At 50.4% G+C, this 12,357-nt stretch overlaps 1 protein-coding gene across 4 annotated transcripts in view; it reads right to left on the bottom strand.

Moving 5' to 3' along the window:
- The window catches only part of UBQLN4 (ubiquilin 4), a 404,884-nt gene that overhangs the window by 32,518 nt on the left and 360,009 nt on the right, over window positions 1–12,357 (bottom strand). For all 4 annotated transcript variants that reach the window (XM_069607136.1, XM_069607138.1, XM_069607139.1 and 1 more), the window contains one exon: window positions 6,161–6,341. In XM_069607136.1, the coding sequence (XP_069463237.1) occupies window positions 6,161–6,341 (181 nt within the window). The remainder of the gene's footprint in view (window positions 1–6,160; window positions 6,342–12,357) is intronic.

The following is a 12,357-nucleotide window of genomic DNA, read 5'->3' as shown; positions in this document are numbered from 1 at the left end:
TTTTGAGCCATCCCACGCAGCGCTGAGACCTTGCGGGCTGCAGTACCACAATACCATGGGACCTAAACCTATTGTGCGGTACACGGCCTTCCGAATTCCTAATGTCGCTGAAACGTTGTGGGCATCCTGCTGGACCTCCAGCAACCGGAAAGTCCCCTTACCAGAGTGCTGCACCTTGCAAACGATGAGAATCCGACCAGCAATATTCCGTCTTGTTCTGTGCTCCTGAAAAAGGTGCTAAATCTACAGAGCTACATCCAGCCGTTAGGAAAAACTTGCCAAGAGCCTTCCCGGTGATCCATGCAGCAAAAGTCCTTCCGGTGTCCTATCTTCTTGATGATGGAATTCAAAGACCAGATTTTTGACTGCAGATCCTGAAGTCTTTCTTTGGACCATTCTTATTCCATTTTCTTGGCACTGATTCTACAGCCCTCACTCCCTCCTAAGATAAGCCTGGCTGCTCTGTCTGCGCTACCCTGAACTAAGAGTGGAGTCTTGTACTGTCTTAGTTGAATGGATTTCAGAAAAACTGTCCTTACATTCCTCCTGATTGCACATGAGGCCATCCCAATGGGATGTACTCAATCAAAAATGGGGCCAGCGGGTAGGTGGCATTACCAAACCCAGACTGTGAATCACTTCTAGTCAAAAGCCTTCTCTCCCCCCACTTCTAAACACTACCACCCTTATATACCGACCCTCAGGACACAATGGAATATTTGCTGAATCCCTAAGCGACTCAATTGCAGCCATCATGGTATCCCACACCCATCTATCAGTATTAGGGAACTTCAGCATTTGGCTTGATATGCCCCCGTTAGGAGTTTGTCTAAAGTCCACCTATGTAGGACTTTTAAAAAACTATCCCCTAGGTAATACAGAACTCCAACTCCTAGTATAGGCCTGTACCGGTCAAGGTACTGGTAGGATGGCAGAGCAGCCAGACGTATTTTAGGAGGGAGAGAGGGCTGTAGGAAGGTACAAAGAAATACTTACACACTCTAAAGTTATATACAAACATTGGTGTATTATACATATGCACATGCAAACAGCAATCTTCAGAAATTACAAGTTACTCACTGTCCTTAGTGCCCTTTCCTCCATACTGCATGGGCGTCCCTTCGCAGGGACGGGAGACGGAACACTTTTCACCACAAAAACCTTCTTCCCCTTTGAATTTATAGGCTGCACGGGTGCGTTCCTGGGAGCATGCGCTACCCTGTTTCCGCCCACCGGCGACCCTCAGTCGCCATTGATGCATCGACAATAATTAACATTGCCGAATGACAGCAGTATTATTAGGGGGTGGGGCGTATGGAGGAAATGAGTATGTTCGTCACTACAGCGAGTAATTAGTAATTACGCTTACGTCCCATCCCCTTTCCTCCATACTGCATGGGCGATTACAACTGAATGTAGCCCCAAGGTGGAGATGAGCCTCCTTAAGCAACCAAGTTGATTAGGACTGCAAGTCCAAAGGCCGAGTCCGACTTAGAGACAGCATCCAAACAGTAATGTTTGCAGAAAGCTGAAGGGGTGGCCCAGGTGGCCGCCCAGTTTAGGACCTGCCACTGAACCTGCCTCTGCAATGTGATGGCCGTGGCCTTGGCTCTGACCATGTGAGAGTGCATGTTGGCTGGCAGCGGCTTGTGCTGCCCCTCACAGGCTTCTTTGATGGCCACAACCATCCACCTTGCAATGGAAGCTTTGGATGCCTGATAACTGGGTCTGGAGCCCCCAAAGGTGACAAAAAGTGCATCCGACGTGCGGAAGCCCTTGGTCCTATCCAGATCGAATTTCAGAGCAGGTCTGACACCCAGACAGTGCAAGACTCTGAACCTCGTCCTTGGGGTCAGCGAAGAATGTAGGTAGGACCATTTCCTTGTTTAGATGGAACACAGAGGGTACCTTCGGTAGGAACGCCGGGTGAGTCCGCAGAACCACCTTATCCCGGTGGAAAGTGGTATAGGGTTCTGAAGCCACCAGAGCCTGGATCTCGCTAACTCTGCGAGCGAAGGTGAGACCTACTAGCAGAGTTGTCTTGATGGGGACCAGCCTGATGTCCGTGGACACCATTGGCTCGAAGGGTTTGTGCGCCAGGGTGTCCAACACCACATTGAGGTCCCACACAGGGTGTGGCTTTTTGATGGACGGGTAAAGCCTGGACAGGCCCGCTAGATGTTTCCAGACTATCGTGCTGTAAGAGGAGAAGACCTCCTCCTTCTGAAAATTTCTGTAGGCCCCTATGGCTGCGAGATAGGTGCGACATGTGTCCAGCTGTATGCCCGAGTGGGCATGGTGTGCCGAGAAAGAGCACATCGTCCAGTGTGCACGTCAGGGGGTTGATTTCCTTAGACTCTGCCCAGTGACAGAACCTGCTCCATTTACTCCTGTATTGGCTCCTAGTGGCCTTGCGCCAAGCACCCTGGATGATCTCCAGGTTAGCTTGAGCTAGGTTCAGGTGCTTGAGGATGATCGGCCCAGCAACCATGCTGCGAGGGCTAGCTTATGAGAGCAGGGTGGAGAACCCTGCCCCCTGCAGGGACAGGAGAGGAGTTGGGCCCAGCGGAAGGTGAATGGGTGGTCAGTCCGAGAGTCTGAGCAATTCGGAGAACCACGGTCTCGCCGGCCACCAAGGCACCATCACTATGATGCTGAGGTGGCAAGTCTCCCTTATCTTGCAGAGTACCCTGGGGATCAGGGGAGTGGCCGCAAAAGCATAGGCTGTCATGCCCTCCCATTGAATCTGCATGGTGTCGCCCAGGGAGCCGGAGCCTAGTTCATACCAAGACGCAAACTGATGGCACTTCCTGTTCCTCCAGGAGGCAAATAAATCCACTTAAGGATGGCCCCATGTGTTGAAAACCACCTGCAGCACCTGGTCATTCAATAGCCACCCGTAATTGTCTGCTCCTAGCCTGCTAAGTCTGTCCACCTCCACGTTGGCCTCCCCCGGGAGGTGGACTGAGGCGGAGTAGGCTGTCGGAATGGACTGCCCGTCTGCAGATTGCAATCCTTGGACCACCATGTGATCTGAGTGGAGAGAAGGCGGTATGTTGACCAGCTCCGCTTGGGAGCCCCTCCTGATTCCATGAGGCTGCGAAGTGCAGCCGCATTTACCTCATCCGGAGCCTCATGTGTGTGTGGCGCGGCCAAGAGGACCACTGCCATGATACCCAGTAGGTGCCGGTACCACCAAGCCGAAGTAACTGATCTAGTAAGCAAGTGCATAGTGGCCCTCTTGATGGCCGTAATCTTGTCCTCCGAGGGAAATACCTTCTCGGAGCTCATATCCCAGATGAGGCACAGGAAGGTGAGGCTCTGCGTGGGCTGTGGCTGAGACTTGAGGTTGATGGTAAATCCTAGGTTGTGGAGTGTACTCGTAAGTGCAGAGGTGGTGTGGACAACCCCCTCCGGGGATCTCACCCTGACGAGCCAGTCGTCCAGGTACGGGTAGACATGGTGGCCCTGGGCCCCGAGGAGGGCTGGAGCTGCATTCATGAGTCTGGCAAACACCCTGGGGGCCTAGTTGAGGCCAAAGGGTAGCACCAGGTACTGGAAATGACAGCCCATGATCCTGAAGCCTAGGAAGGAGTGAGGTCTAGTGTCTCTGCAATGAGTGCTGGCGTAACCATCTTGAATTTTTGAAGAGGGTGGAGAGGTCGAACTCCTTTCAGGCCAGCCTGGTTCTTTTGTATGGTGAAAATCCTGGAAGAGAAGCCTAATCCTCTCTAGGAGGCTGGTACTTCTTCCACTTCCTGGCTCTCGGCGAGCGAATGGAACTCTGCCAACAGAGTTGCCGTCCCAATCTGTGGGAGGGGAGGAAGGAGGAGAGGGAGGTGTAGGTAGGCGGTAACCTGTGGATACTACAGAGATGATCCACAAAGTTGTGGTGCCAAAAATGCACTCACTCTCTCCAGGAAAAAAAATCAAGTCCTCAAAATCCAGCAAAGTTGCTGGGGGTCTCTAAGGTGAAGGGAATTAGCACATTTATGCGAATTATCCCTAACACACACACAATGCAACCCTCCAAGCAGTGATCACAGCCAAGGCAGAGGCGGCAAAGAGCGTGGGGGTCAGATGTGGGAAAGAGTCCCTAGCAGGCAGAACACCTGGGGAAACCCGCTGAAGTCGACATGTGCCAGGGAGGAGCGTGACGCCAATGGACCAAGTACCTAGATGGCAAATAAAGACAAAGAGAAGAGAAGAATCAGGGGACGAGCGCGTGGAATTACATGGCAGGCAGATGCCCTCATGACGCAGCAACTACAGGAACCGGTCACGGAATTCTTGGTCTTCAGACGAAAGAAAGGTCACTAGAATTGATTTTGCAGCCGCAGTCAAATGGAAAGGCTCCCAGCAAAGGATTCTTCATTGCTTCTCCCGGCTCTGTGATTTTGGCGCTCTTTTCAAGACACCAGATGAAGAATGGTCATCTGATTGATTTGCCTCGCTTTCTCGGTCCAGCACTCTTGTGAGGGGACTTCAAGGAGTGGAACCTTGCCCTGGAGGCCCGGAAGGAGTCAACCAAAGTTTCAGGAAGATTTGTTCTTCGCAAGACTATGCACAGCATTAAGACTCGAGGTCCCAGGATATTGGGAGGTTTGCAACCCAGGAAGGTCACAGCTTGTGGGATAGCTTAAAATGCAGGTCGTCTTAAGACAGATTTGTCCCAACAGTTCAAGGGAAGGCGATGTCCTCTTTGGAGCTGCTCTGTCGCATGGATGAAATTCAGCACAGGCGAAGGCACTCAGCAGGCATCTACGGTCGCTGGAAGCAGCTACAGGCATCTTCTCTTCATCGGATACAGTTGCAGTGGTCGATTTATCTTCAGCATCAGGATACAAGCCATATACCCAGGAGCCCAGCCAATCAGCACTCATGCTACATTCAAGCATTGAGGTGTGGCTGTCAAACATGCCAGAAGACAAAAAACTGCAGAGTTTCATACTCCTCCCTAGTTTCCTTTCTCTCCACACACACACACACACACTGGAGCCTCAGCGGGTTTCACAAAGGGTTCCTGCTGAAGACAAAAGTCAAACCAGGACCTCCCCCACCCAGCACGGCAGAAGGACAAGGAAAGGACAAGCACACAAGAAATTGTGCACAAAAGCACACAAAAATGCAGTCACCATTTGGGTTACCGCGGCTGTGAACGCAGCCTGGGAGTAGAAATTGCACACAAGTCGGTAGAGCAGATCTACTGCAACCAGCTTTTGTTTTTTGCTTGTCACTAACAGAAATGTTACAGAAGCAGAGACAAAGGGGATACAGTGTAACCCCCTCAGCACTCCACATAAGGTGTTGTGTGCTGATCTCAATATAAAATGTAGAAGGGATAAAAAGTATCCTTCTACCCTTGGGAACATTAGTTCTCACAAGTAAACTAAAATAAAATACAAAAGGGAAGCTGTAACGACTCCCAGTCACATTGCACAGAGTGCTGTGTGTAGCAAAAGATGCCTATAGAACTTGGAGAGAAGTATGACTCCAAAAAAGTATGGAGAGACAGAATAATGATTGCCATAGTCAAAGTACAAGAAAGGGTGAGTGGGAAAAATCAAGTAAAAAGTCCAGCAAAAAGGGCTGGGGGTCTCAAAAGAGAGAGGGAGATTTAGCATAACATGAGAAATCCAACCTAGCCAAGAACTACTCCCCAAATCTTGACAAACCTGGACAATGGCTTTACACTGAGGAAGGCCTGGGGGATGCTCTATGTACCCCCCCTCCACAAGCCTCAGAGTGGTTCCCCTAGCCTCAAGGTTAGTTCCTCAGTCTCCTTTAGGAGACTTACAGGTGACCGTCTCATTGCATACAATAGAATGACAAAACGGCACTCAAAGCAGTAGACTGGAGGGGTAAAAATGTCAAGTTGCAAGTTCTCACCCAACTCTCCACGTAAATACAGCAGACCATGTCTTAGTCCCCAAGAGGCAATTATCACTAGTCAATTACTAATGGGGAGTGCAAATTTGAGGCATGATATACTGCTACAACAAAACTATACAGAAGACTGCAGTCAATGTCAAAAAGCGTGTTGCCAAATTTACCTGCCAAGCTAAAAAAAAAAAAAAAAAAAAAAAAAGAAATTGGACCCATAACTGGGAAATAGACATTTTGGCAGCACAGCAAGTAAGTAAATAAATACAGTACATACTTGTGAGCTGCCGGATCCTCCAGCAAAGAGCTGTATCATCTGCTGCATCAGCTGCTGTTGGGCATTGCTGCCACTTGCCGGCGATGAACTGGCAGGCGTAGAGGATGAGGATACAGGATTCTCTGGGTTTGTGCTTCCTCCTGTTGAAGGGGGCATTCCAGGGACTCCAAAGGAACCGATGCTGAAATAGTAAACCATAGAAGAGTACATAGAAGGAAACTTATTTATTGTGCATTTGTCATGCGCTTATACATAAAGTAAATTGTGTTTCAAAAAGCCCGTGGGTGGGGGGAGGAGGGGAGACATGGGAGGGAAAGGCAAATATAACAGTGAAAGAGGCGGCGCTACTAGGCCTTGTGAGCATTCAGGGCATGCAAGTGCAGAGAGGGAGGAAGGGGGTGAGAGGATAAGTGCTATGATTGACGAGAAGGACGTTCTGGGGAGTAAGTTGCAAATTGCTATGTGACTGACAGATCACTTGGTAGGCGTGGTCAACTGCCAATAAATAAGTGCAGGCCTGTGATAGCACAAGCCAGTGGGCGCCTAACGCAAGCACTGGGCATTGGCAGAGGCTGAAGGCGATTGTGGGTGGGAGGCAGGACCTGGGTAGAAACATAAGGTCCCTGGTCACCAATTTCAGCGACTGGGGTTTAGCAAGGGGGGGGAAGGAGGAGATGAAAAGGAAAGTCTTGAGGAGTTTCTGGAATTTGAGGAGCTCCTGGAATTTGAGGAGCTCCGACTTAGGACGCAGAGGGGAGGGGAGGCTGTTCCAGAGGAGGGAGCCAGACGAGTAAAGAAATCACCCACGGGCACGCTGTTTAGGGAATCGCTTGACACGCAGAGAGTTGGTGCAGAAGGAACGTAAAGATCCAGAGGGAGTGTATTTTAGAGCCAGTTGTAGAAACCAAGGTGGCCGGCCCCAGAAAACCTTCTGGATGATGTATAGGAATTTGAATTTGATCCTAGGAGCCAGTGCAGAGTTTTTAGGACTGGAGAGATGCAATCCCTGGGCTTGAGGCCAAGGATAAGTCTTGCAGCCCTATCCTGGATTGGCTGGAGGGGAGTAGAGATGAAGAGGGTAGATTAAAGAAGAGAGTAACACCAGTTTGGGGGTAAAAGGATCCCTGGTGCGTGAAACCGTGCCGGGGATCCGGAAATTAAAAAACAAAGTAAATCGGGTCCCAGACATGAGCCGCACCAAGGACCCGGAAGAAGGGGAAACAAATTAGAGTAAGTGGTCCTCGCGCGTGAGCATTAGTCTATTTTTTTTTTTAAAAAGAGTCACCAGCGCGAGTGGAGCGCCGGTGACAGTTGGAAAACCCTTCACAGAGATAGAGGCACCTCACATTACCGATGACATACACAGCCCAGGACTTTAATTTGGCACTCCTCCGACAGGCAGGGGAGTGCCTTAAACAATCACTGCTGCCCCCAGGTAGCTCCATCGCTGAGCCCCAAGCACATCCATTTACCGACGATGCCAATGTATCTTTAGCCCTCCTTGGGCTGATTTTAAATCAAGCGTCCACGTCCCCCAGACAGGTGTCCCACCTGTACTCCCGGGGCCACACCTGCCAGACGTGGCCCAGGTTGAAAAGTGATGTGGAGGCTCTCCAAGCTGCCCGAGTGCTGGGCTGCATCTGACATACACAGCCCAGCTCATATAAAGATTTTGGGGCCCCCACACACCGCTGCGGCTGCCGCCCACTGCCAGAAGAGCCACCATCAAAGAGTGCAGGAAGAAAGAAGATCGAGAGTTGCAAGGACCTTGAGACAGTCCTGCCCAGGTTGCATTAAAAATAAGCTCTTTTTAAATAGTTTAATAAAGTGCACTGTATAGACTTTTTGCATATTTTAAAGGACTCTTTATATTTGTGTTTTACTAGTAGCGCAGCTGCTTAGGAGTAACGTAAGTTGTATAAAGGGACTTGTGTTTTGCCTTTTTTGTAAAAAAAAAAATGTTTTAAAACAAACATCGCAAAACCCTGCTGGTGTTCCGAAAAAGTATGTAAGAAAGCTTTAAGCAACTAAAAGGAACCGTACAACAGCAATCCTTTTGTCCACCTCTCCTTTTGTGCTCCGGTTACTATAACCTTGCGTTTTCTCCTTGGGGTTATTTGGGGACCCTGCCTGCCCTAACTTCTTGATCTTCCTAACCCTCACCATCTCCCTAGTTAGGTACACCAGGGTGATCTCGAAGCCAGGAGAGAGGGGTTTTGAGACAGGTAAAAGAGGCACGTTCTAAGTGAAGGTTAAGCTGTATATTGTGTGCCCGCCTACACCAGTCTCCCTATAAAGGTGCGTTAGAAAATCACCCCGCTAGAAGAGGCTATTGCAATACCAAAGCTCTAGCGACATTGCGCTTCTGGGGAAAGTGAGGAAAGGAAGGATTCCTTTGAGCAGGTAGAGTGGAAAGTGGGCCTTCTGGGCAAGGTCCTGGGTGTGAGGGAGGAAGGAAAGAGTAATCGAAGACTCCTCCAAGGTTTTTTGCTTCGGATGAAGGAGAAGGTAGAGAACAGAGGGTGGCCAGAGCGAGGGGAAGATTGAGGGAGCCGAAGACCAAATGGGATTGGCATTGAGGCAGAGATCATTAGAGGCAAACCAGGACTGGAAGGCAGGTAGGCAGTCATGAATGATGGAGGAGGTAAGGAGAGGATCAGAGGGAAGTTTGAAGAAGAGCGTCATCTGTAGAACACTGGAAGTGAGGGGAGTAAGTGGAAATTATGTGTGCAAGTGGAGCAAGATAGATGTTAAAGAACCAGGGAGAAAGGTTGGAGCCCTCAGGGGCGCCACAGGTGGAGATAGAGGTTGGAGAGGAGAAAGCCCAGGATAACCTGGGAGGGACGGTCAATGAGGAAAGAGGTCAGCCAGTCCAGTGCCCGCCCCCCGATACCTAAGGTATGGTGGAGCCGTCTCATGAGGATGGAGTGGTTGACCATCCATCTTCTTTTTTTTTAAGGGATTAAAAAATTGACTGTTAGGGAGATGTATCATTTTTATGCTGCATCCCCTCTCCCAGTGAGACCCCCCAGCACTTTTTGCTTGACTTCTGGACCTTTATCTTTTGATCCTGAATGAGTGGAGCCTTTTTACACTCATTCATTCTTGTGGGCTCTGTCTTTTTGGAACTCTATTCTTTGTACTCTACCTGCACTATGGAGTCTGTCTGCTCTATGGCTCTTAAAAGGCATCTGTGTTTTACTACTACATTACACAGCTCCTTATGGACAGTGTTGCTGGGGACTCCTATGGCGCCCCTTTACGATTTTCTTTCCATATCCTCAAGTAAATTAGGCTCTTAAGGATACTTAGTATCTCTCCCAAAACTCTATAGTCTGAGTGGATTGCACACACCACATTCAGTGGAGTGTCAAAGGGCTACCTAGCATCTTCCTTCTCTCTGCGCTTGTATGTTTTTAGACACAGACAATCTCTTAGATATGGCTGATGGCAGTGGATGTGTTCTGTTGTGTAATTGTGTCATTTATATACCACAGGCTATGTCCATAGCCTCGACAGTGCACAATAGGGGCACCCAAGTACCAACTTGGGGCCTCCCTTCTTTTTTCACTATTACTAGCGTGGTTGTTCTTTGTTAGCCATTCTGCCATTCTACCATTCTGTGCAGGGGAGGTCAGTGTTTGAGTTTTGCCTTTGGCGGGAACCCTTGGGTATCCCCACCTAGGCTCCAGAATTTCTGGGCAGGCATGAAGTGGCAGAGAAGTCTTTCACCCTCCTGCCCTTATCTGCCAGAGTGCTAAATAGGACCAGCTCCCACAGGGGGTCTGGCTGTCCCGATTGGACAAGCAAACGCACCTTCTGTAAAATGCTGAGGGAGAGATTGCAGAGGAGTGTGTGCTGCAACTTAAGGTAAGGTTTCTGGACTGAAAAGCAATTCGACCACTGGAAGCTGAAATATCTGAAGACGACAACCAGAGACGCCAGCATATCCTTTGCAACACCGTGAAATGATCACTGCTGTCCTGAACTAGTTTTCTGTGCGTCAGGAGCTCTGAAGGACTCCTTCCCTTTGGCTAGTGGGAATAACCAGTCCCAAGACCAACTATGAAGGAACAAGTTACTTACCTGTAACTGTTGTTCTCCAGCATGGGTCTGACATGGATTCACATGCTCATGAATATTCCCCATTGTCAGGCTGGGAATCCTCAGGTAAAGAAAAAAATCAGTATTAGTTTCGTTTCTGATCTGTCTTTTTTAGTAGTAACCAATCACTGGTCTCTGGGTCATACTGCCCCCAGCCAATGACTGCCCTCTCCCTAAGCCTCACCCCTGGCAGCCATCCTCAGATTTGGTAGCACGTAAAGTGGCAGTATGACCAAGTGAAGAGCCGCAGAGGGGTAGGAGGGAGGGTTCACATGTGAATCTATGCCAGACCCATGCTGGAGAACAACAGTTACAGGTAAGTAACTTGTTCATTCTCCAGCATGGGGTCTGGCATGGATTCACATGCTCATGAATTTAAGAATAGATAGCAGTACACATGCACAACCACGGGAGGTGGCAAAGGCTCAATATTAAGCATCACAAACTCAACATTAAGCAACTCTTACCTCCTCACCAGGCCTACCTTCAGACGAACAGGTTGCGCAGCACTGCTTGGCCGATTCTGGACTCCTCCCTGGAATCCCGGTCGACGCAGTAGAATCTCGTGAAGGTATGAGTCGACCTCCACGTAGCAGCCCTGCAGATGTCCAACAGGGGCACACTAGACAAGAACGCTGTGGTAGCAGCGATCGCTCTGGTCGAATGGGCTGTCGGACGGCCGGGCAACGGTCGGTTCGCCAACCGATGACAGTGCATGATGCAGCCGGAGAGCCATCTGGAAATGGAAGCCTTCGAGAGGGTCTTCCCTTGGTTCACAGGTCCAAAGTTCACAAACAGCTGTGACGTCTTCCGAAAACTCTGTGCGGTCCACATAGAACTTCAGCGCTCTAACTACATCCAGCGAGTGCAAAGTCCTCTCGGTCGACAACGGGAAGAAAACTGGTAACACCAAGGGCTCGTTGAGGTGGAAGTCCGACAGCACCTTTGGCATAAAGGAGGGGTGCGTCCTCAGCACCACCCTTGTCTCGTGAAAAGTCAAGTATGGAGACTTGCAGGATAGGGCCTGGATCTCTCCCACTCGTCACGCGTAGGTGATGGCCACAAGAAATGCGGTCTTCCACAAAAAACTTCAACGGTGCAGAATGCAGAGGCTCGAATGGTGGCCCCATGAGCCTGGTCAGCACCACGTTGAGCTCCCACGCCGGGACCTTCACCGGCGGGAACGAACGAACAGTCCTTTCACAAATTCCCTCACCAGGCGATGAGACCACAGGGATGCCCGTCCTTTAGTTTTGGTGCATCGGGAAATCGCTGCCAGGTGTATCTTGATGGAAGCATGCGCTAGTCCCGCCTTGGCCAGCAACAGTAGGTACGGTAGCACCTATGGGGTCGTAATCCGTAGAGGGTTAATCTTCTGTGCACGGCACCAGACAGAGAACCTCATCCACTTGTGTCCGTAGCACTTGAGAGTTGAGGATGCCCTGGCCTTTGCAAGAACCTCCTTGCAGTCCGCCGGGATATCGTACCCTCCAAACTCTAGTGCTGCAGGAGCCAGGCCTGCAAGTTCAGCGACTCCGGGTCGTGATGAAGGATGGTGCCTCCCTCTCTGGAAAGAAGATCTGCGTCAGTCGACAGTTTGACTGGTGGGACACTGACAAGTCCAGAAGGTCCGGGAACCAGATTGGTCTCGGCCATGCCAGTGCAACGAGGATCATCCTGCACCGGGACCTCGAGTTGGTTGATGAGTCGGAGCAGCAACGGCAACGGAGGGAACGCATACAGGAACAGGCCGTCCCATGGGAACCAGAAAGCATCGCCCAGGCTCCTCGGCTGGGGAAATCTGCTGGCGAACCACATTTGGAGTTTGTCGCCGTCGTGAACAGATCGATCTGGGGTTTGCCCCATCGCTGGAAGAGTAGATCCACTAGAGCCTGGCATAATTCCCATTCGTGGCACGAGCGCAGCTCCCTGCTGAGTGAGTCGCCGATGGTGGTTTTTATCCCTGCTAGATGAAAAGGCACCAGAAACATCACCTGGGCAACGGCCCAATGCCACAGATCCTGGGCTTCCTTGGATAGGGCTGGGGATCTGGTTCCTCCCTGCTTCCGGATGCAGAACATCGTGGTGGTATT

The sequence above is a fragment of the Ambystoma mexicanum genome, chromosome 1p, assembly GCF_040938575.1.
Source record: "Ambystoma mexicanum isolate Mex_15411 chromosome 1p, UKY_AmexF1_1, whole genome shotgun sequence".
Lineage (NCBI taxonomy): Eukaryota > Metazoa > Chordata > Amphibia > Caudata > Ambystomatidae > Ambystoma > Ambystoma mexicanum.
This window is presented reverse-complemented; position numbering and strand designations above follow the sequence as displayed.